The 25,118-nt window shown below is 29.0% G+C and overlaps 5 protein-coding genes, 1 long non-coding RNA gene and 1 pseudogene across 9 annotated transcripts in view; 4 read left to right on the top strand and 3 right to left on the bottom strand.

Annotated features, from left to right (window-relative positions):
• The window catches only part of LOC106793209 (glucose transporter type 1), a gene marked incomplete in the record, with an annotated part of 39,552 nt that extends 35,628 nt beyond the window's left edge, over window positions 1-3,924 (top strand). The window contains 2 exon segments of the mRNA XM_014759961.1: window positions 423-517; window positions 3,042-3,924. Coding sequence (XP_014615447.1) covers window positions 423-517; window positions 3,042-3,168 — 222 coding nt within the window.
• A 3,627-nt stretch (window positions 3,925-7,551) lies between these two features.
• LOC106793208 (mediator of RNA polymerase II transcription subunit 27) lies at window positions 7,552-10,868 on the bottom strand. Of its 3 annotated transcripts, XR_001382387.1 has the most exons (6): window positions 10,326-10,868; window positions 9,976-10,245; window positions 9,588-9,888; window positions 9,294-9,445; window positions 8,881-9,053; window positions 7,552-8,783 (listed from the first exon to the last, which is right to left on the bottom strand). XR_001382387.1 is itself a non-coding variant. In XM_014759959.1 (5 exons), exons 1-4 carry the CDS (start codon window positions 10,499-10,501, stop codon window positions 9,311-9,313), a joined length of 882 nt encoding a protein of 293 aa, XP_014615445.1. In that variant the 5' UTR covers window positions 10,502-10,868; the 3' UTR covers window positions 7,552-9,053; window positions 9,294-9,310. The 3 variants fall into 3 exon arrangements, 2 of the variants coding, with proteins under 2 accessions (XP_014615445.1, XP_014615446.1); XM_014759959.1 differs by having other exon boundaries at window positions 7,552-9,053; XM_014759960.1 differs by lacking the exons at window positions 7,552-8,783; window positions 8,881-9,053 and having other exon boundaries at window positions 9,325-9,413.
• Window positions 10,869-11,100: 232 nt separating this feature from the next.
• LOC106793294 lies at window positions 11,101-12,243 on the top strand. The gene is made up of 2 exons (XR_001382399.1): window positions 11,101-11,546; window positions 11,690-12,243. It is a non-coding gene; the product is annotated as an uncharacterized LOC106793294 (long non-coding RNA).
• Window positions 12,244-12,503: 260 nt separating this feature from the next.
• Window positions 12,504-13,842, bottom strand: LOC106793293 (LDLR chaperone boca). 2 transcript variants are annotated; one of them, XM_014760101.1, is made up of 5 exons: window positions 13,746-13,842; window positions 13,458-13,667; window positions 13,267-13,341; window positions 13,012-13,172; window positions 12,504-12,943 (listed from the first exon to the last, which is right to left on the bottom strand). In XM_014760101.1, exons 2-5 carry the CDS (start codon window positions 13,635-13,637, stop codon window positions 12,751-12,753), a joined length of 609 nt encoding a protein of 202 aa, XP_014615587.1. In that variant the 5' UTR covers window positions 13,638-13,667; window positions 13,746-13,842; the 3' UTR covers window positions 12,504-12,750. The 2 variants fall into 2 exon arrangements, with proteins under 2 accessions (XP_014615587.1, XP_014615588.1); XM_014760102.1 differs by lacking the exon at window positions 13,746-13,842 and having other exon boundaries at window positions 13,458-13,723.
• A 367-nt stretch (window positions 13,843-14,209) lies between these two features.
• On the top strand, window positions 14,210-19,318 carry LOC106793273 (tetratricopeptide repeat protein 21B-like). The gene is made up of 7 exons (XM_014760075.1): window positions 14,210-14,510; window positions 14,599-16,823; window positions 16,914-17,230; window positions 17,325-17,659; window positions 17,788-17,995; window positions 18,082-18,395; window positions 18,463-19,318. Exons 2-7 carry the CDS (start codon window positions 14,695-14,697, stop codon window positions 19,093-19,095), a joined length of 3,936 nt encoding a protein of 1,311 aa, XP_014615561.1. The 5' UTR covers window positions 14,210-14,510; window positions 14,599-14,694; the 3' UTR covers window positions 19,096-19,318.
• A 2-nt stretch (window positions 19,319-19,320) lies between these two features.
• LOC106793275 lies at window positions 19,321-20,687 on the top strand (annotated as a pseudogene).
• Window positions 20,688-20,740: 53 nt separating this feature from the next.
• On the bottom strand, window positions 20,741-24,880 carry LOC106793274 (proton-associated sugar transporter A-like). Its single transcript, XM_014760076.1, has 9 exons — window positions 24,232-24,880; window positions 23,887-24,149; window positions 23,253-23,513; window positions 22,879-23,129; window positions 22,702-22,806; window positions 22,304-22,633; window positions 21,962-22,092; window positions 21,707-21,881; window positions 20,741-21,614 (listed from the first exon to the last, which is right to left on the bottom strand). The coding sequence occupies exons 1-9, from the start codon at window positions 24,429-24,431 to the stop codon at window positions 21,384-21,386; spliced, it is 1,947 nt and encodes a 648-aa protein (XP_014615562.1). The 5' UTR covers window positions 24,432-24,880; the 3' UTR covers window positions 20,741-21,383.
• Window positions 24,881-25,118: the final 238 nt, after the last annotated feature.

Raw genomic sequence — 25,118 nt, 5'->3', positions numbered from 1 at the left:
ATACATTATATTCATTCCTATTCATTATTATTCATTACTCAATTTAAAACTATGTAAAGAATTATTAAATATAAATTATATGAACACATATCATTTTGCCAACAGAATTATATATACATATACATATATATGTATATCTATATATATAAATCAGAACACAACTATATTTTTAAAATAATTACAAATAAAAGATTCATAATGACAAATTAAAATTGGAGGATATTAGAAAGATTTGATCTAATCAGCATCAAGTGCATGTTGAATCCGATGCCTTCAAGGAAGATCTGGAATATATAGAGAGAACAAAAAAGAAAAAAGAAAAAAAAAAAACACACACAAAGAAAAAAGTACTGAAAAAAGAAATCAATAATAATTTGTGAAGACGTGAAAACTTGGACAAGTCGCGTGATGTTTTACAGGAGCATGCTAAACTGTGTGAATGCATTAGAGGGACACATACCGCCAGCAGAGAGTGCAGCCCTGATGGTGGCCGAAGAGAAGCCACATCCAGATTCATGTAAGGCTTAAAAACCTTCGAAAGCATAAATAACCCTGCAAACATGATCATCGCAATCATTTTCCTATTTTTCTAGTTTTTGTTTTTTTTATGTATCTCTCTTTTCTCTCTATTAACAAGACGAACAATTCTTTTTTAATTGTTTCATCATTCAATCTAACACAAATGTTGAATACATGGTTTTTATTTTTTTTTCTATTCTTCGTTATAAATTATTATTAATATTTATAGGAATATAAAAATGAAAAGCAATTAATAAGAATTGTTTGTTCACTTGTATATCACATTGTCTAATTATTATCATTATGCATGTTTTATTGTATCATCATCTGTACTTTTATATCTTTGTAAAACAAAAAAAAAAGGAAAAAAAAACAAAAATTATTTTCTTTATTTGCCGCTATATTATTGCTGCTAAAACGTTTCGTTTTCTTTTTATTTTTCTTTTTATTTTTCTTTTCTTTTCTGTTTTTTTTTTTTTTCTTTTTTTCTTTTTTTTTTGGAATTTATTTGCCAAACATTATTTTTCTGCTTTCAGTATGATACAAATGTAAAGAAGAAAAATATCCTGATTATATGAAAAATATAATATATTATTACTGCTTCGCTGCTACAAGATGTGTGTACTGTTTATTATGGCAGAGAACACGAAGTCTCATATACAACCCACCTTTCACATTGGCAATAGAAATTAATTAGCAAGGAATAATGAACAATACGATGTACATTATTAAATAATTGCTAAATATTCTTCTGTATCAAATATATACGTGTATTATAATGAAAAATTAGATATTTTGAATTTCGTATCTCTAAATGTTTTTGACAACTAATTATAAATCATTTTATCGCTATTATAAAGATGAAATAATATATTTAATGTTCCAAAAGAAAAAAGAAAAAAAAATACAACTGGAAGATACATTTATCTATTAATTATTTAACTTCATTCGAATTATCAAGTAAATATATTTTTTGTTTCGAATGTTACATTTATAATATATATGTTTCGAATTATTCAAATATTGCTAACAAATTGGATTATTATAAATAATACTTTGAATTATTTCAATGAAATTTTGTTGAATAGTTCGATAATTTAAAAATCCATTAATCAATCTTTTTATCAATTTATAAAGCTTGATATTTTTGATAATGTAATAACGTATGTCCAATAACAATATAAACAATTGAACCAACAGTGAAATATATAATAGGTATTGCTTCGTAATGCATTTCAATATTTTTTCTTTCGTATAAGTGTTTTTAAGCTGACTTCTCTGCACGATTCTGTATAATTTAATGTCTTGCTAGAATCATAAATTTTAATTATGAAAACCTGAGGTTATTGAGATAATCAAAAAAAAGAAAAAAAAATCTAATCAAAATTAAATTTAACAAATTTTATCAATTTATAACGATACATTACATTAATTTTGTTTTCTACGATTCCATATATAATAGATTGAAATAAAATAATATCTTATTTATTTTTAATAACAATAACCTCAGATAGCATAATAATTTTATTGAGATTGAATATAATCATATAAAAAGAATATTTTACAAAGAAATTCATATATATATATATACATATAAAAATTCTATGCTTTATGTGCTACAATTCACACATTCGTAGACACATTAATTATAGAATTGATAATGATATTGAATGATGCATATGTGTGCGTGTGCGCGCGTGTCTCTTTAATGTCATTTGTCTAACTACACTTGAAAAAAAAAAAAAAAAAAAAAAAAAAACAAAACTCAAACTTCTTCTTCTTCTTCTAACTTTTGGCTAAATGATAGTATTCATCTGGAGAGAAACGAAAAGCTTAACTACTACTACTATTACTACTATCTCGAAATTACACTAATGGAATAATATAATTTATAAAACATCAATATATATATATAATTTCCTCTTTTATAATTTGTAAATTAAAATGTGCTTAAAAATTGCATGAATATAATATCATAAGAAAAAAAAAAGTAGAAATAAATATTTAAGAAGAATATTGTTTATATTATGCTTATATGGATTGTATGGTATATGTGTAAACGAAGGAAAAATCGATTGACATAATCAGCAAACAAACAAACAAACAAACAAACAAATTAAAGAAATAATATTGTGCTGGATAATAAGTTCATCATCGTCGTATGGATAATATAAAAGAGATGTTGATTATAACTAATGATATATCCAAGCACATATATAAATATTTTAAAAAAAAAAAAAAAAAAAATATACAGAGAACACAATGAATAGAGAATACCTGGCTTTATACGTTGTGTATTCGATTCCTGTTTAGATGCTTGCAACTTGCTGCAATCTAAATATAACATTTTAAACAAAGTGATATTTCTCGAGAAGAAATTAATAATAATAATAATAATAATAATAATAAATCGAGTATTTGAAAAAAAAGAAAAAAAAAGAAAAATAGAAGAAAAAAAAAAAAATAGAAAAAGGAATTTAAAAAAAAAGACAGTAGACCATCTGATTAATATGATTGTGCAGTTGTGTTTGCAGCTGGATCCGAGCGATCTTCCGTCGCTCCCGCTCAACCGGAGAGGCCACCGCCCCCGCTTCCCCCGCCACGCTTTCCGAGCAGCGGTGTCTGACAATGGGGAACAACTCCTCTTAATATTGGTAATCTGGTGATAATGAACAATCCTATTCCATTACCGTTGCTATTAACTACGAACAATTACAACCTGGAGAGTCAACTTTACGAGATGATAACGGAAAGTAGCAAAGCTTGTGCTGTCTATTTGAGGAACAGTTTGTTGTTTCGTGCTTTCAATGCTAACAATCTCGGATGGAATTACGTACGCGGTTAAAGGATTATTATAAATTATTATACGAGACGCGAAATCTCCTTAACGAGAGGGGGAAAAAAAGAAAAAGAAAAAAAAAAGAAAGAAAGAAAGAAAGAAATGAATTTTAAATGATAACCGAGAAGATGGACGACGATTATGTAATGACAAAAAAAAATCATTTTTCTTTTCTTTTCTTTCTTTTTCTTTTTTTTTTTTCTCGTAAATTATCCGCGAATCGAAAGGTACCAGCCCCAACCATCCACCACCACCCACCATCAACATCAACATCAACATCGTCACCACCAATGACAGCAATGCGTGGGAATCATCGAAGAAAATGAATTAAAAAACGAGAATTCAGTTTCCGCGAAATAAGTGATTTGTGCCTAAGACGCGTTATATGTTTGAGAAGGGTAAAGGGAGGTGGAGGAAGAAGGAGAAAAAATATTCGATATAAATCCGCGATAACAAGAAGAAGGAAACATAAAAAAAAAAAAAAAAGTTAATATACTTCTTTATTAATATTTACGCGCGAGAGGAGAACTCTGTCTTTCCCTATCCCTCTCCACCCCCTATTCATCAACCTCCCTCATTTCTTTTTTTTTTTTTGTGTTTTTCTTTTACCACAATTCTCACCTGTCAATCGTCTCCCCCTTTCTCTCCCTCTCGATCGTTCATCGTTTTCAAAATAAACGCATAATGGTAAATACCTCATGAGTGATTCTTAAATTTTGTATGATTTATTTCGGCAGGATTTTTTTGCATAACATAATATGTATTAACTTTTTTTCTATAATATATCATCGTTATCTTGGAACTTCGTCGATTCTAACGTTGTATTTAACGATTATAACACACACACACACACACACACTATATCGATTCTAACATATACGAGAGAAAATATAATTCCTTCGAAAGATTTTACAATCGTTCCTGAATACACACACATTTATTCGCGTATATTCGCAAAATAAATATATCGATTATTATTATTATTATTGTTATTATTATTATTATTATTGCGATCGGAAAATTACGATCTACCGTGCAACGAAAAAAGCAACATTAACGAACTAGCACAATAAAAATTACGATCGTTTTTTTCTTCTTATCGAAAACACAAGCGAAACTCATTGATAATTATTGTCGAGAATCGCGATTGAAATTTATGCACGTATGCGCGCGCCGCTTTTTTCTTTTTTACGATTACAGCTGTTTTATTTTTCTCATTCACAAAAATTAATTTTACCCGCGTTCGAGAGATGGCGCCATAGTAATGAGGACCGCGGTAAATATTTCAAATTTAAACGCGTTATATTAATTGTTTGCTTAAAAGATACTTTAATGTTTTAACGAAATAAAATATACACTTTTTAAAGGGAAAAAAAATAATCGAAAATATTAAAATATAATATAAATATATAAAACTTTGTATATTCTCGAAAAAAGTAATAGGAATAATTAAAAAACGCTACGTAACGTAACGTAACCTGAAAGCGTTAATTAAAGCGGCGCGTGTCGTGCGAAAATTAATAATAATAAAAAAAAGAAAAAGAAAAAAAGAAAGAGAAAAATGATTCTCGCTTTTAGCACATATATATATATATATATATTTATTTGTAACGTTTCTTAGAAGCCGATATTTCTTCGAAATAAATACAATGGTCTATTTTCGATCGAATAATCCCGCGGTAACGGAAAATAAAAGGCGTGCGCCTTGTCTCATTTAATTAAATTCCTTCATCGAACTTTTTAACTTAATCGAAAAAAACCATACGAAAATAAGAAAAATATTTAAAAAGAAGAATAACCGGGGTAAAAGAATAGAATAGAAAAGAAAAGAAAAGAAAAGAAAATCTCTCGAAAATTTCATGTACATAATATGTATATACTTGTATACTTCGACTATACCCCTATCGTATACTTTCAATTAGTAAAAGTAAATGTATGATAATCTCGTTTTTTTTTTCGCAACGACAGCATGCTCGTTCCTTCGTTAAAATGATTACGTTTAAAAATACGAGCTTGTCGAAGGTGAAATAAAATTAATAACGTTAATATATTTAAACGGTGCTGCACACAGAATAATAATCGACATAAGTTTTATTTTAAAATATCTCGAATTGGAAGTATTTTTTGCTTGTATTCTATTTTTTTCTTCTCGTCTTTTTTCTTCTTCTTCTTTTATTTCTCATACAATATAAAATACGACGATCATCATTTTTGGAAAAAAAAAAAAAAGAAAATTGATTCGCACATAATAATTATAAAGAAAATATTCTAACCATTTTTAATATCCGCGTATTATTACTCTACACACAATTTCCTTGATAAGAAAGAGAAAGAAAAAGAAAAGAAATAAGAAAACACATTTGTCACGCGTGTGTATAAACAACACTATTATTTTGTTCTTTGAAAAATGTTATCTAATGCATAATTACATATTAAATATGTAAATAGGTTGGAAGAAAGGAGCAGACAGATTCTTTTGACTACTTCAAACTCTTAACACATCTTAATGAAACAAATCTTTCTTATATAGTAATCAAACTAAGAAAAAAATGAACGTGTTCGTACGTTGAGAAAATGAAAACCCTCTTCGAAATGTAACGGCATAAATGCAGTATGGTATTTTAGAAATAGCACTCATCAGAGTTTTTTAACTCACAAATGAACAATGAAAAAACTTCGGACGCAGTGTGTGCATTACTGCACGGTGTAATTTAAAGAAAAAGATAAAGAGTAAAAAAAAAAAAAAGAACAAAAAAAAAAAAGCAAGAAAGAAAAAAACTTTTAATCTTAAGCAGTCCATACATATAGAAAAGACAACAAAACAAAAACAAAAAAAAAAACAGTGAAAAAGGCAATAAAAAATCAACATGAACCGAAGATAAGACCGCTAAAAGTAGGATTTCCTTGCATTTACGTGCGATGATATTATCAAATTCAACATTACTACTAATTAATGATATTTTAGGCTAGGTGCATATACACGTATAAAGGTTATTAGTAATTAAGTAGTTAGTAGCGTTACGTATCGAGCTAATAAAATTAAATAAAAAGAAAAAAAAAAAAAAAAAAAAAAAAAAACGTTTTTTTTTCAAGCAGAAGACGGAAAAAAAAAAAAAAAAAAAAAAAAAAAAAAAAAAAAAAAAAGCAAAACGATCGAGGAACAAACCTCAAAAAGAGTTGTAAGAGAAACGTGTGATCGGGACGGACGAAATTGTACGTCTTTTTACTCACGTCTAATGGCTGTACAATAATTACGGACCGAGTATTGCTAGCATATCCATTTTTTAAATCATTACAAGCTTATGAAAAAAGAAAAATATATATACAGACACAGAGACAGAAAAATACACGATGATGATGATGATGATGAACCTGTAAGGAACATACATACATATACAGGATGGTTTAATAACTATTATTACTTTAAATATTTATACATCATTTTCGGCTTTTTATGGAAAAAAAAAATATTATCGTTAGAATAAAATGTACATTATTTCAAGGTGTATACGCGTCTGACGATGTAAAGAATTATTTTCACAAATAGATTTTTTCTCCTGGTGCCATTCGAAACACTATTGATCCAATTTTCAATTTTTAATTTTCAAAAAAGATATTACTCGTTACAGGAGTAATAAGTTGCGCGAATCATCAAACATTTATCTGAATACTTGTACGAATTAATCATTTTTCGACACTGTACTTCGATACTTTTTTTATAATTCTAAATGGTGTACAAAAAAATATTAATGTCCTGGAAAAAGAATAATTCTTTTCGTTGTCAGAGATGTATTCCCTTTTGAAATGACGTAACTTTATTTCGAGCAATTTCTTTTTTCTCATAAAATAAAAAATAATGATTATTTTTAAAGTGACAATGGTTATTGAATTATCTCGTATTGTTGCAATTGCTTTGGCTCAAACTAGATATGCGTCTTCGATCGTAAATTCAACGTTAAATGCGACTTTTTATGACAATTTGTTTTACTTCCTTCGCGCGCGCGCGAATCATTGGATAAATAATAATCCTACATTAATAATTTTGCACGCGTAGATATATACATCATTATGAGATACGTTAATTAAAGCGTTTCTGTATCTTGTACAAGGATTCCACTTGGTCAAATTATCGGAAAAAAGTATACACCACATTAAATTTGTTCATGACAGACATATTCAAATCTCTCATTAGAGATTAATTATTCTATCTATTTACCAAAAAAGAACATTCCGCGTTATGTGTTCACAATGTTCGAAGATAAAGCAGAAAAAAAATTAACCATAAAAAAAAGGGATTAAAAAAAAAAAAAAAAAAAAAAGAAAAAGTGTCGTTAAGTGTTCGTTGTCGTAAACATTTCTACCGTCACTTTGATTTAAGATTGCACCGAAATTATAAGAAATATCTTAAAAATTGCACTTATATACAAATAATAATAAAGTACAGTCTACATACACATACACACACACACACATACACACATACTATTGACAAGAGGAAGAAGAGAGAAAAAAAAGAAGAAAAAAGAAAAAAAAAAAATAAGAAGAATTGCTTGAAATCTACGTAAAAAAACACGTTGGCGCACTTAATATTTCGCATAATCAAGAAGTTGGACGATCGGAAAGTGATATATTATACGTGATAACGATTAAATTCGTTGATATTCGTTTTTAGCGAACGACTTAATATATATTACGCACTTATTATGAATTCGATAAAACTCGATAGACGAGGTAGAACGATCGCATAAATAGTTTCGAGTCAACGACGCGTATTTATGCTCAATTGAATATTGCAACGTACATAGAGCCTTACGATGAAATACTTGCAAGAGTCCATAAAAGTGAGCGATCACAATAACGATTTGTAAAATAAGTTCACTGCCACTTTAACGACTTGCACTCTTAACGGAGTGCCAATATTCCAAATGTGAATGTGTACAGTTATGTGAAAAGTACTTATATTTACATATGATACTAATTAGTATTATATAAAACTACCTAGCGTATGATATTAAGAGTGGTATACATACATAGGATATACAAAAGGAAATCACTGAAAATGCAGAGCTATTATATTCAAAAACAAAAACATTTATGCCTGCTCATTTGTATATTATACTTAAAAGTTAGTACAGCCGTAAGTGTTTATCCGCTAAAAAAATGCCAAGTTCCAATTCCACAATCTGTCAATAGTATATTTATCTTCTTTTTGATAAAGGCTCCTTTAATCTAGACAGACGATTATTCATTTTGCTCTTTCTTCTGGCTTCGGTTAAATCAAAATAATGATCGAATTACGATCAGACGTCTTAAAATTGCAAATTAAATGCATTTATATTTTGCAATGTTACTTTTTACTATTTCAAATTTCACATTTGTTAAGTATTGTATAATTAAGTTCTTTTTATAAATGCCCTTATATTCTCTGTGAAAATGTTTCATTTATACCTTTATTGTATTCACACTATAATAGATAGAAGAAGCGTTTGAAGCATAATATTCCAGGTTTTGAAATATATTACCTCTCTTCTCTTTACACTGCGATTACCTCCCATAGAATATATACATTTTACAAGGAACAACACGATATTCTCAGATTTTATTAATAAATATATTTAAATATATGAACTTTTACAATATAATATAGAATTAATTAATTACTTCTTCAATATGCAACATTATAGTGTCAAGGGACCTAGAAAAATTCATAGATAATAATATTTCTTTCAAAACACATTGACATTTATTTAATATTAATATATATATATATATATATATATTCAAAACTAAGGTTAGTGAATCAAATTTTTTTTACTTCTTTATGAAGTATTTGTATACAAAAAAGTAAAGATTTATAAATTATTTAAAATATCGTTACTCTATATAGTCAATGCTATAGTAAATATTTCCTTCTTATAAAAATGACCAAAAATACCTTGACATCATTCATTATTATGGTTTACATTCCTGATGATATGGTTCTAAAGTACGAAAATCTCTCCATGTTGGAGGTAAAGCACTGTGTAGATGTAGTCCACAACGTTTGCATGGTTCACTGAATAAATTGATTAAACTATGAAACCAAGTCTACAAAATAAATAAGATACCACAAATTTGTACACATTCTTATTAATAACTTATTTATCATTTTTCTATGCTCTTTCACGATTTTTTACTTTATCTGTGAGAAACATTATGAGTTGTTATTATTAAAAAATATTGATATTACCATAAATGATCGTACAGCTAATTCAGGAAGTGCAGGTGAATAAAAATGTAACATAGCTGCATGAGCATTTTCTGTTACTTTTCTAAAAACTTTATGCCTCGATTCTGTCCATAAATCCATTCTTTCTCCATAACCTTTTACAACAACCCATTCAATCATTACACCTTTAAAAGCTATTACTGCCTTTAAGACGTGTCCTAACGTAACGTGTAATACTGCATTTGATGCAAATGGTCGAGATACAGATACAGTCATATCGTTAAATAATCGATCAAAGGTTGCTATCATGGAATCCACTTGTCTTTAAGCAACATGTAAATAATCTTTCTTATGCTATAAATCTGATCAATTTAAAATATGTAATCATTATAAATGAGACTTTACTTACTGCGGAGGTACATTGTGATTACTAGTTTGAACTCTACCTCTTTTTGCTCTACTTGTATTCGTATAAGATCTCTTTAACGAATTCTGATTCAATAATGTTTGAGCAGCATTACTGTACTCGTGAACTTTATCTGTCCATTTATAACTATTAACAAGAGAACCATAAAGTGCTTGTCTTTCCTGTGTCGTTTCCTGACTAAGATAAGTCGTGCTAGCCAAATTAAATGGACCAGGTGGTGGATTCAAACTACTAACTGCTTGTTCTACATCCCTATCAAATTTGTATACATTACATGAATAATTATCCCCACTTTGTTTATTAATTAACTCACAAATAAATTCAATATAAACCTTAAATTAACGTTAACCGTTGTCAATAATTCTTGCAACTCTAACAAATATTTGGATTCTTTATTATCTTCTCCGTGATCGGCTCGTAACCCATTTGCAAGAGAATCAAAAACTTGTCCAACACTAGATCGTAACACTTTAATTGCTGTTAATGCTGTTTGCAATTGTTCCATCATTATTCTTATTTAAATTAAAAGAATGTACACACGTGTAATAAAGATTAATAATAAATACAACGTATTACACGTTGTTCTTGTTGTTATAAATACAACAATTAATAAAGAATATAACGTAACGTATAAACGTAGACAGACGATTTCTACACTGGAGAACGTAGGTTATTCTAAATTATACTTTGCTTATATCACGTAACGTAAGTTTAATTATTTAATACTTCCATATATCTTTAACTAAATAAAACACTACACATTATTTTCTAATTCTCCTATGTCATTTCAAATTCTCCTAATGTCATTTTCCTATTTATCCGATAATTTGTTAAAGCCACATGTAAACAAACGAACTCTTAAAGAGTGAGGTTAGATTTACCATCGAAAATATGCAAGGTATCGAGAAATGCAAGGTATCGATAATGCTTCGATTAGATAATGCGAGTTGCAGCTGCAGCTATCGATGAATAATACTAATCCTATCAAGGAAAACAGTATTCTTTGATAGTATATGATAGTATATGATATATTCTTTATAATAGTATACATAGTATATTTATATTGTAATAGAATTTGAAATAATTATTTTTAATTTTTAGTGTATAAACGTGTGTGTGCCTTCAGAAATGCAATTATATGTGTTTTAAAATGAAGCAATTAAAAACACTAAAGAATATATCGTATACTATCATATACTATCAATGAATACTGTTTTCATTGATTGTATTGTTCCGTCTTTGCTTTAAGTAGCTACTTTCGCCCACTGGTTTTCAGGCTAGTAACTAAGATTAATGTGGTTAGGCAAAAAGTGGACGTGTGAGCTTCTATGTTTTTATATATTCTTTGATCAGAGCATCTCTCTTTCTATTGTTTATACAACTTTCTAACTAAATGGCTAACTTATAAATTATATTTCTATGTTCGTTAAAAAAAAATATACTGATAAGAAGCAATAAAGATAAACTTATGAATCTTTGTATTCACCAAAAATAGTATTTATATTTTATAAATGTGTTTATATTATATGCACAAAACTGTCTAACACGGGAGAGTGAGTAATAATAATGTTTCCTATTTTTTCTTAATACGCGTAGAACAAAAATTGTATTACTAATATATCAATAATTATAATAATCGTAATTAAACTTATTATTTCAATTAGATTTAAAGACTAAAATTGATATTATTTTTTAGCAAGGAACAAAATCGAGCCAGCATGCCAGAACCTGTAAATCATCAGGTAAATGCAGCTCGTAAAACGTTCCAAACATTGTATCAAATTTCTAAATTACTCAATACAAACTTAGATCCAGCAACGTTAAGTATTTGCGTACGGCTGTGCGAAAATGGGGTTAACCCTTATGCTCTTGCTACGGTAGTAAAAGAGTTGCAAAGAGAAGCAAAAGCTATGAATAATGCACAAGCTGATCCTACAATCAGTAAATCTAGTTTAAGTAAGTGATTAATCTCATTTTACCGTTATATGAGTCTCACTGTTATTAATATATTAAAATGCTCTCTATAAAAAGATTTGTTATTTTCTATACTATATAATGAAAAATAATTTAAATATGATTAACTGTTTGTGCTTATAAGAAATTTTGATTGTAGAATAGTATGATCTGTATTACATGGTTATAACTATGACACATATGTTCTTCCAATTTCTTCCAGTATATTTATTTTCATAGTTTCCATATTACGTTAGATACGATCTAATAAAATGATTGATTTTACATTCCATAAATTGTTGATTTTTAAAAGTATTTTCCTATTGAGTATCTTTTCTACTGTGACAGTCCCAACTGAACGAGACACTGCAATTCAAGTGTACGCATTGCACAAACACAGTCATCTTCAGATTCTTACCTTATTGCAATAATAGTTACTATATATAGTAGTATACGCATAGAATTATATTGCAAATATTGTATCTATGTAGCATCTCATGCGCGAACCAATTATAGTGGTCTATTATAATGAAAGGATTCAATTATTTATAATTGTCATTGATATATGCTATTTATTCATTTTTCCTTATGACATTTTATAGGATACGTCAATGAGAAATAATTTGTTAACAAAATTTATCTCTTTTTTTTTTCTTTTGTTATAAAAAAAACATATAGATATTATATTTAAGTTATAAAAATATATCGTTCAAAATAATTTGCGCATTTTTGTTGGTAAGACAAAAAAGAAATAGAAGAATCCAACTTTTTAATAGATTCATTTGAAATGATTTTGTTAATATTTTATAATTCTGACTTTTTTACTTTATGATTTGTTTTCTTGTTTCCTTGATTTTTACTCTTATCTCTATAATATGTTTGTCCTTCAAGGGTAACGTGAGATAACTCTGGTTGTTCTAGTAAATAATTCTTAGCGTCAACAGCTTGAGATCCTTCTCGGAATAAAAAGACTGATCGTTTAGGATCAATCGAATATCTAAAATAATTATACAAATTATCTTTTGTAAATATAAGTTATGATACTTATTTACAAGCAAAGATTACCTTTCTGCTATGATATGATTGTTTTGTAAACTAGTTTGCCAAATGCGCATTATAACACCAGCTTGTTCTTCTGAAAGATCTTCCCTTACATCCACAAACATCATAACACCTTTACCTTTTTTTGTCATTTTGAGAACATTATCAGGATTAGAAACATCTATCTAATAAATTCCAAAACATTTGACATTCATTTTTGCATGATCGTTGTTAACAAAAGTGTTACGATATTACAAATAATAGATACTAATTGATTACCTTTGATAAATCTATTTTTGGACTTGGTCTAAGGTGTTCAGGAAGTTCATCCGGTGGCAGAGGTTCTTCATTTTCCTACAACGTAGCAATAATATGTGTGACAATATAATATATATAATTATTATATGAATTGTTCTCACAAGACAAAGCAATTAAAAATGAAAACTTAATATTTTAAACAATTGTCAAACCTCCCATTGGTCCAATAGATGTTCCAAATCTGCGTCATTCATATCTCTTATATCTTTATCACGCCATGATTTCTTTTTATTCTCATTAGAATTATTTGCACTTGATATAGTGAGAATCAGTAATATACTGCAGAGAAATAAGTTTATCTTCATGTTGAAATTATTTCTCAAGATTAACATTTGTTATTGTTTAGAAGATTCTATTATTTCCTACAAATATAAATATAAAAAATGTCACTTAATTTAGATTATTAAAAAAAAATTTTTTATTTATTTTATTTTATTAACTTTGGAAGCAATATGATTTATTAATCTATCAGATATTAAATGCAACATTGACATTCCTATAAATTTCAGCCATTTGGTTTAGTGTCATTGGTAAAGTAAAATCTACCTTACCTAGTAAGTAAACGTAGTATTATATTTTCAGTATAGGATTTATTAAATTTAATTTCAAGTTGTGAAATAAAAAAAGCTTAAAATCATACATATTTATTTTTCATTAACTTATATCCATAAAAATATAGAAGTTTAAGAGAAAACATTATAATTTTCATATGCATACATATACATTCAGGTTTAAAAATTATTTGACCAATGACTGTTCTCCTCATTTACCCGGGCTTAGAAATTCAAATAAATTTTAATACAAAACTAAAACTCTATTGAATAAAATTGTTAAGTATGTAGTGCATATAAATTATATATTTTAAATAAAAACATAATAATATAGTTCCTCCAGAGAGAATAAATTAAACATAACCAAAAACATAAAACACGTATATAACAATGTTTTTATTTAACGTTGCTTAGCAACTGTTTTATACGATGCACACGAATGCATGTACATTAACCTTGAATAAAATTAATTACAGTATTTTCATTTTAACTTAATATAAATCAAACTATTTATCGTTAGATTTTATAGAGAAGATGTATAGAATAATGATTTATATTAGTATAGTAATAATACACCATTTATGATTCATTTAAATATCAAAAACCAAAAATAAAACTATTGTATGATTAATTTAAAAATATCAATTTACAAAGGTATTATTTCATTTTCATTTATTAAGAACAATTATGTCGTAAGATATATTTTAGATATACAAATGTTTTTTCTTTCTATATAATAAAGGAACATAAGAGAAGAAAAGGGATACGAAGAAACTCTTTTAAAAGTTGTATTCAATTGTGAATTTGTTTCATTAATTAAAGACCTAGAATCAATAAGATGGAAGAGCAAGAATATATAACATGGATCGAGTGGTTGTGCTATCAGTCTTATTACAATGGAATGCTTAATCATGTAAAACAGGCATGCGATACTTATCCAACAAGCGATCATTTGAAACTCCTGTTTAGTCTTGCCTATTTATTAAATGGAAGGATACACGATGCTATTAAAGAAAGTAACAATTTAATTAACAATTCAGAAGTCTTATTGCCAAGTTTGCTTATACAGAGTTTGGCGCATAAAGTAAATGCAAATACAGACAAATCGACTATAATGCAAATCGATATAAAAATCAGAGATGAAAGAAGAAAAGCATCAGCCACTGCGTTATCATTATCTGCTTTGGTATTACTATTGTACAAAAAGATTGATAAAGCTAAAGATTATGCTGACAGAGCATATAAAGTTAATTCTGTTGATGTAAATGTCCTATTGGCAAAGGGTTGGGTAGAATTGTACATACCAAATGATGATAATCATACGAAGATAGATTATTTCGACACAGTTTTAAAAACACATAGTAAACATTTTAACGCTCTCATAGGTACAGCAAGATATAAACAACACTGCAGAGATTATACAGGTGCAATATCGATATTGAATTCATTAATAGTGCATTATCCCAAATTAAGCTTTCCACTGGTAGAAAAATTATTTAATCAATTAGCTATGAAAGATTGGGAACAAGTACTCGAAACTGCTAATAGAATATTAACGATAGATCCTAATAATTTAGATGCGATAAAAGCTCATTGCGTCGTTGCACTTTGTAAAGATGGAGAATACGGCGAAAGTTTAAAACATTTGCAATTATTTTTGAGAAGTTTAATTCTTGTTGAAGGAAAAAATATTGATCTTTTGATCAAAAACATACAATTATTTTCATGCATAGTGTGTGGAAATGAAAATATATTAATGGAATTATGCAAAGTAACTGATAAAATGTTACAACAGAATTCCAATTGTGGAGAATTAATGGTCGAACTTGGCAATCTGTATGTTTTATTGGGAAAAATAAAAGAAGCTGAACATTGGTATAGGAATAATGTACGTATAGAGGAATCATCTTTCCCAGCTCTGATAGGTTTGGCGCATTGTCAGTTGTTAGATAATTCTGCAAATGCTCGAGTTTTGGCCAGACAACAAATTGATTTTTTAATGGAGATTCAGTCAAGCTCTGTAAGTGCTAAATTATTGTTTATGTCATCGATAATTTGTGATGATGATCAAAAAAAAGGACTTCAGTATTTAAACATGGCAGCAAAAGTTTTATTAAAGGATTGCGAGTACGTTCCTTATGGATACGAATACTTAACAAATTTAAATCCTGATTTATGTGTGGAAATTGGAAAACAACGTTTAACTTATTCTGTTTATGATACATCGTCCATGAGTAAAGGAAGCTATGAAACAGAAAAAGAACCACTTTTAGATTTATTAGAAAAAGTTGCTGAATCATGCCCTGGTTTAAGCAACGTATTGTTAATATTAAGTAAGATTAAAATGCAAAGCGGAAAGTTGGAAGAAGCTCAAACAATATTAACAAAACTTTTGGATACTATCGATTCTACAAATGCGCAGGGACATTTATTAATGGCACAGATTTTGGCATATCAAGATAATTACCAATTAGCTTTACAAAGTCTTGAAGTTGGTTTGAGTTACAATTTTAAGATCAGAGATGATCCAATTTATCACATGGTCAATGGTATTATACAAAAAGAGAATGGAGATCTTGAAAGTTGTATACAAAGTTTTGAATTAGCTATGTTGTGTGCGGGTTTAAAACAAAATAAAAATATAACGGAAATTAAGAAAATTTCTATACAAGAGAAAGCGATGTTGTATCTTGAATTAATCTCTGCGTATAGTAAAATGAAACAATTCAGCGAAGCTTTAGCATTGATGGAAGATGCGATAATAGAACTTCAAGGTACTGCAGAGGAAAGCAAATCCACAATAGGATATGCAGACTTGTATTTGGAAATGGGAGAATTGGAAAAAGCAATAGAACATTTAGCAAAAGTAAAACCAGATGAACCTTATTATGTACAAGCTCATACGAAATTGGCTCAAATACATTTAAAATATAAAAAAGATAGGCAAGCATTCGCTAAATGTTTTAGGTATGCTTTTATTTTACTTTAATAATATTCTAATTTTTTTTTATAGAATATAATTTTTTCTATATCAGTATATATATCGACCTGTTTTAGAGAATTAGTAGAACACTGTCCTGGTCCTAAGACGTATGGTATGCTTGGCGATGCGTATATTTCTATACAAGAACCAGAAAGAGCCATAGAAGCCTATGAACAAGCTTTAAATCAAGATCCAAAAGATAAGGCAATTATAGCAAATAAAATGGGAAAGGCATTGATAAAAACTCATCAGTATATGAAGGCTGTTAATTATTATAAAGACATTATAAAACAAGCTGAATGTAAGGATTTAAAATTAGATCTTGCAAGATTGTTTATTAAAATGAAACAATACGACAAAGCTGAAGCTACTTTGGTGGAAGAATTGAGAATTAAGTATATTTTTTATGACTAATGTAATAAGGAAATAATAGTAATAATAATTTTTCAGGTAATATAATAATAATAGTAATAATAACTCTTCAGGTGCTCGATTTGAATCAGATTTGGAAAATTTAGAAAGTCGAGGACAGCAATTACTCTTACTCGCGAAAGTCCGTGAAAAAGCTGGCAACATACAAGCAGCACTCTCGGTGTTAAAAGAAGCTAAGGAAAGTCAAACAAGGTATATACAACGCCTTACTATGGTTTCGAGTACAGTAGAACAAAAATATGTAATAGCGAACATATGCATGACAATGGCAGACCATGCATCTGCTATAAGAGATTATGATCAAGCAATATTACATTATAAGGAAGCTTTAAATCATAAACCAGCTGATATTAAAGCTTTGCTATCATTAGCAAAGTTATACATGCAGGTTATTATATTTTTTAATAATTTTATAAATACCCATTAAGAAAGAAGAGAGAGAGAGAGATATATATATCTATTGAATTTATAAAAAAAAAATGTTAATTTGACAATAAGGAGTATTATAATTTTTAGATAAATAATTTGGACAGATGTGCTCAAACATGTACTACTCTTTTAAAAGCTGATCCAAATAACGAGGCTGCATCTGTTATGATGGCCGATCTTGCATTTAGAAAAGTTGATTTTGAAACTGCAGCATTTCATTTTCGGCAATTATTATTACAAAAACCAATGTATTGGACGGCATTAGCTAGATTGATAGAAGTTTCTCGCAGGACAGGTGTTATATTATTATTCCTTATAATTATTGAATTTAATTAAATAATATATTAAATATATTTGTTTAAAAATATATTTCTTATATAGGAAGTATAGATGATTTAAGTGAATGGCTTGATCTAGCGCAAACAGCAATGGGATCTAACAATGTGGAGGCAGGTTTTTATTACTGCACTGGCTTATTAGATTGGAGAATGGGAAGATTAAATTCGGCTCTTAGAAATTTTAATTATGCGAGACGTGATCCTGAATGGGGTCAACAAGCTATTTATAATATGATAGAAATTTGCTTAGATCCTGACGACGATTCTTCGTTGTCCAATGAAGCTTTCAATGACGAAGATATGGAATATCAAGATTCAAGGACAATGGCCTTGAAAACTGCTTATCGTTTATTACAGGTAGATATTATAAGAAAATAATTAAAAAAAAAATAGAAATCAATATTTTTAAAATTCGTTTTATTAGGAATTAAATCCGAGAGGAAGTCAGCATGAGATGTTGACGCATAGGCTTCTCGGTAACTTCTTTCTTCTTGCTACTAAACAAAAATCAAACATCGAGAAAGCTTTACAGGATTGTACGAATCTAGCTAGTCAAGAAACACTCAGAGATCACGTTGGACCAGCCTTGGGCATGGCGATGGCACACATTTTATTAAAACAAACCCCACGCGCCCGAAATCATCTCAAACGTGTTAGCAAAAACGTTTGGACTTTCGAGGATGCCGAATATTTGGAGAGATGTTGGTTACTCTTGGCAGATATTTATGTTCAATCGAGCAAATACGATTTAGCGAACGAACTGCTTAAACGCGTTTTGCAACACAATGCTACATGCGTCAGAGCACACGAATTGTCCGGTTATATTGCTGAAAAAGATCAAAATTATCGGGAGGCTTCGGTGCGATATGCTCAAGCATGGAAATTCGGTGGTAAATCTAAATTATCGATTGGTTACAAATTAGCTTATTGTTGTTTGAAAGGAAAATCTTATGCTGATGCTATAGAAGCTTGCAACGAAGTATTAAGACAAAATCCTGATTATCCTCGTATTAGAAAAGACGTTTTGGAAAAGGCTATTAATAATCTTCGCACATAATTGGCGAATAAATTCAATTACGCGATGAAACAAATAAAAGTTATTTATTTTGCTTGGCTTTTCTTTTTTTTTTTTTCATTTTTTTGTTTTTGTTACGTATGATAGGTCTGAAGAATGGTGCAATAACGTCAAAGATATAATCTCGTTGTTACTATTTTTTTTTGTTCTTGTCAAACGTCACTAAGATTCAATGCACATATATATATTCAAATTACTTCAGACAGAGATATAAATGTCATGGATTTTGTAACCAACGACGTGGATGATGAAAATATTGTCTTCTATCATTCTTCTTCATCTAATGATCGTAATGTTTTACGAGTTGTGGTTACCGAAGCAAGCACAGAAATCGCACTCACTCTCATGTATCGTATTCTTTCTAACAAAATATTTGGTGATAATCAATTGATTTATTTAATTGCTTATGAAATCTTTGAGAAAGCATTATTTTTAGAAAGCGTTGTAATAGAACTTACGGAATTTAGTTCGGATCAGTTAGACGGTAGTTTGCATTTTGACCAATTTTTTTACTTTAATTTCATATATATATATATATATTTTTCTAAATGTTTTTACTTTTTTTCTTTTTTTTTTATCTTCGATATACATAGGAATTATTTGTACGCACGAACCATCTGTAGCTTTTAAAAACGCTGATATTGTATTTTGTATCGGATTAGCGAGAGGATATGAATTCCTGGACGAAGAAAACGAGGATACATTTTTCGAAGAGTGTTCTTTAGCTTCGAAATTTCACGTACCGATTAATTTATATTCGATATTGTAATATAAATTTTATCTTATAAATATGACATTTATTTTAGGGTGAAATCATAGAAAGGTATGCTAAGAAAGACGTCAAAGTAATTGTTCTAGGAAACATATCTGCAACTATTATTTCGCATTACGCTAAATCTATTCCTAAAAAAAATGTCACCTCTTTGTCCAACTTTAACATGAAAATCTGCGCTGCTCATGTTAGCTTTACTTTATTATTTTATAACTGTACTAATATAGTTATGATTCATTATTTTTCTTATTATATCACACACAATAAAAGTTTCATTTGTAGATAGCAGCACGAACTGGTTGTCGTGTCGATCAAATTAAAAATATTATCATATGGGGTACCAATAATAAACTTACCTTTCCCGATTGCAGATACGTATATTTTAATAATGATATAATTATTAATGATTGTTTACACGTATGGTTAAAAATCGATTTGCCACTGGTATGTTAAAAAAATCGTATATTAATTAATATAATTCACTTAATCGTGACGATAGAGATAATAGATGCGTTAGAAAATATTTGTCAACGTGTGATGAAACATTTCTTCTTCGTAAATTAGATACTGCAAAATACGTCGAATAGATCTTTGTACAGCAGATCCCTTGCGTATGCACTTGCCGAACACTGCAAAATATTGTGGCATGGAACGGAAAACAATGATTGGACTTGTATGGGTGTATACTCTGACAATTCTTATGGCGTTAACGAAGGAATATTTTTTTCCTTTCCAGTATTTTGCAATAACAAAGAATACGAGATCGTTCAAGTATATCCAGACAATTTTTATTGAGTTTCAATTTTTCGTCTATTTCTTTTCTTTTCTTCTCTTTTTTTTTTTTTTCTTTTTTTCAAATAAATTTTTTTTTTACATTAACTTATTTATAATATTTATTTATATATACAAGGGTTTATTAGACGACAATTCGTACGTTCAACGACAAATAGAGAAATTAAGCGAGACCCTGACGTCGAAGGTTCGTGCTGCATTACAAATTTGCAATACGAAGTAATAAACCCATCGATTTACGAGAAGAGATATATTTTTAATTATTCATATTATAAGATCTCTTAAAAATATAAATATTTCAATAACTCTAAAAGTTCGTTTCGCGTTTCTCTCTCTCTCTTTCTCTTTTTTTCTTTCTCTCTTTCTCGTAAAAGCAGCATCTGATTAACTATCCTATAGCATATATAGTATGTTTTACGATTTAACAATTACTTCAATTGAAATTTGAAAATACTTCTCTATGTTTCAAGATCATTTTAAAATCGTTTTGTGCTATAGTAATGTACAGTACGCGACAAATATTATACAAATTAAGCGACGTTATTGCGAATATGTTAACGAAACATTTTTGATCATGAAGTATATATATATATATATTTAATTTTTTATTTGTTGGTCCTTTGGATTTGATAGTTCGCTTTATTGCGTCTCTTTTCTTTTTTATTGTTTATTTTTTATTTTGTCGTTATCATATTTGATTTTATTTTTAAAGATCCAGGTACATTATTTGAGTAGCTGAAATGGCACCACAAGCTGCTAAAGTGCTTGCAACGCATACAACAGCTGTTGTTGTACCAGATACACTAACTATAGTTCCAAGACAACAAGAAAGAAGAAACTGTGCTAAGAAGACCATGGAAGAAACAATTGCTATGTCAGTACCAAGACCACGAACGGTACCACTTTGTATAGCTTCTCCTTCGAACGTAACTTCGAACTACGAAAATTCAATATTTTATTTTGGATTATTTATTTATTATTTTTCTATATAAAGATAAACAGAAATAATATAATATTTGTTTTACTCACCGTCGAGGAAGCATGATAATGTGCAACTAACAAATAAGGCATTGTAAATAATGTGGAATACATGACACCAGCTGTCCAAGAAAATATTATCACACCAGCTGGATGTTTTACTATAGCCATTAACATCATTCCTATACTGTAAAACAATAGTCCACAAATGTATACTTTGCGAGCTCTGAAAAATAACAAATCAATATTATCAATTGTTCTCTCGAGGGACTTTATTTTTGTTTTAAATGAAATTGTTTAACTAACTTGTAACGTTTTATTAATTTTTCAATGATCAACGAATAACATGAACAAGATAAAGAATACATTGACATTCCCCAACATCCAAAACGAACACCACTTTCGTATAATTCTCGTTCTTTCGTGCCATCGGGAGCCTACAAATAAAAATCATTGATTTAAATATAACAAATATTTCTCATAAGATATATATTATATTATGATAAACAAATTCTATATATTTTAATCACAAATTTTTCGTTGTTCTTTTTAAATATAATATTATTCAATCACAAAATTTGTTTTCTTCCCGATTCGTAAGAAATCGAATTAACGAATAAATTAAAAAATGACAATGAAATTCTTAACCTGAGGATTACCACCGTAAACAGCTTCGCCAACGAAATCGGTGAAATATAAAGAGTAGCATACGTGTGACATCCAACAGAAAAGATTGGTCAAACAAACCATTCGAAGACTATAAGGCATATAAACAATAGAAAGAAGATATTCTCTCAATGAAACTTTAGGATCAGATTGAACACCATTCATATCGTATGTTATATGATTAGGGTCTTGAATGTTGTTGGTGATGGTGGTGGTGGTGGTGGTGGTGGTGGTGGGTATATCAGGTATCATCGGTGCTTCACCAGGTCTTTTGATCGATTCTTGTACCGGGAGTGGTTTTAAAACGAATTCCTATAAAATAATATAATACTACGATCACAAATTATTTTCCAAATAATAATTCTCAATAAATCACTCACATCATTTTTGTTCACGTTAATGTCTTGTTCGTTATCAACAGCTCCGTAAGAAGTACATTCTTCGTTAGTTATTTTATCGTACTCGTTTCTCTTGGATTCTTCGATCTAAAAAAAAAAAAACAAGAAAAAATAGAATTTAACAAGATATTAACTTTTAAAAAGATATTAACAATTAACCTTTTCTTCCTGAATTTGTTGATATTGATCCCTTTCGAGTACTTCCAATGGAATCTCTTTGAAACTCGTGATAGTACAAGCAACGCATATTATAAAAATAATAGTGATCAATGTGAAAGTAGCGTGAAGGTGTCCACCTAACATAACACCAATTGCAGTAGCATCCCAATTGATACCACCTAATCCGTATCCCATAAAACCACCAAGTCCTGCCATTATGGTGAACGTACTTAATCCTTTGGCATGGTCCTCTATTTTTCACATATACATATTTAAATAATTAATAATTTATCTTTATATATAACGCGTGTAATAAATAATAATTATTAATCTATCCCCCCTAATGTGTGTGTGTGTGTGTTAGATTATCTTACCAGGTATAGTAACGTCAAGAAGATAAGCTCTGGCTGGGCTTTGACAAGCATCAGCGTCGAAATCAAGTAAAACCGTGCCCAAAATCGTAAAAAATATACCCCATGAATGGGAGGATGGTTTAATCGTCAATGGATTATCATCATCATCCTTAGATAATTTAGCCGTAGTTCTATGACCTAATGGGATCGTTTGATTGTTCCATGATGGAATGTCACCGAACGCATATCCCATGTCCTCGCCGTTAGGCACCAAAATTAATCCTGACAGGTGAAACGAAATGAGATAATCATTTTTTCAATTAATTCGATTATTTAACATTAAATTTACGGATGTTATGTTCATTACTTTTTTTTTAATAATTTACAAAGATTGTTTGAATGAAGAGTTGAATAGAAGGGGGGAGGAATTAATATATTTACGTATATTTCATTAAGTAATTAAAAACCAACATATATTTTAAAAAAATAATATTTAAGTTTTATATATATATAATAATTAAATTTTTAACGAGTCAAATTAACTCAATCCGTAAATCTAATGTTAAATCTCTCGGAAGTTGAATCGATTGTTTTTTTCTTTTTTTTTTGGTGAATTTAATTAAATTAAATTTTACATAATTAATTGATAATTCACCTATTAAAACTCCGATTGCTAACAAAAGTATGAACGGTCGTCTTCTCCCGTATTTTAATCTGCAACGATCGCTTACGCTACCCAAGATTGGGGTTACGAAGAAACCGACGAGAGGGCTCAAAGCCCAAACCAAGGTCATGTGTTGATGATCCACACCGATTTTTAATAAAGTTGGCGAAACGAATGCGGTCTCAGCTGCGTAGGAAAATTCAATTCCCATGACGGCCGCCGATACCCTTATCAATTCTCGTCGTGTTTTTTTTCTATGGATATTTTATTTTATTTTTTTTATATTTTCTTTAAAAATATAACCGAAGGATACACGATATATTTCATCATAAGTACCTGTAAATATGAGCATAATCATCCAAAGTTCTTTCCAATTTGGGAGGACCACGAAGATGATTCAAAACACCTGGTAATCCTTGATCCAATGGTACACTGTTTTTCCATTCTTTAAAAATATCCCATCTCTCTTTGACTTTATCCCGAACATTGTGAATTCTACCGGCAAAGCCTTCGTAATCGTGCAATTTATCCACCATGGTGTTCACTGATTACAAAACTATCAACCCCCCTTTTGATTCTTCTTCTTCTTCTTTTGTTTTTAATAATAATAATAATAATAATTTTCAATCGCGAGTTCGTGATTTCATTATCGCAACAAATATAATAAATAATAATAATAAACAAAACAAAAAAAATACAACAAGAAATAATTTATTCCGTTCAAATATTAAACGTTGATTTGATTTGATTTATTATGAGATTTATATTTCGATTTATCTATTTATCTAATTATCAAATAAGTTTGATCTCATTCACGCCGTTAAAATTAAAATTTTATAACACGTCACAAAAGTTTTCTATTTTGTTATATTATTATTGTTATTTTTTTTCTTTCTTTCTTTATTTTACATTGAAAACTTGCGTAACACCGTCGAGAAGCACCGCACGACTGACACCACCACCGTAAACTCACAATCGTGAAAGCTCCAGCGAAAGCTCTCCTCTTATTCTCTGTCTCTCTCTTACCCTTACCCTTACCCTTACCCTTACCCTTATTCTCACTCCTCACTCCCACCCCCTTATCCTCTTTCTCTTCCTACTCCGATGTACCCAACATTCCCACCACCACCACTACCCTTCCATCTTTACGATACACAACTCACCTTGTTCGGGCTTTGAAACGCAAGTTTAACTTTTGGTAATTGATATAAACAAGATTTATT

This window comes from Polistes canadensis, unplaced genomic scaffold, assembly GCF_001313835.1.
Source record: "Polistes canadensis isolate GaletaPanama2010 unplaced genomic scaffold, ASM131383v1 scaffold_12, whole genome shotgun sequence".
NCBI lineage: Eukaryota > Metazoa > Arthropoda > Insecta > Hymenoptera > Vespidae > Polistes > Polistes canadensis.
The sequence above is the reverse complement of the archived record's forward strand: the minus strand, read 5'-3'. Positions and strand labels throughout refer to the sequence as shown.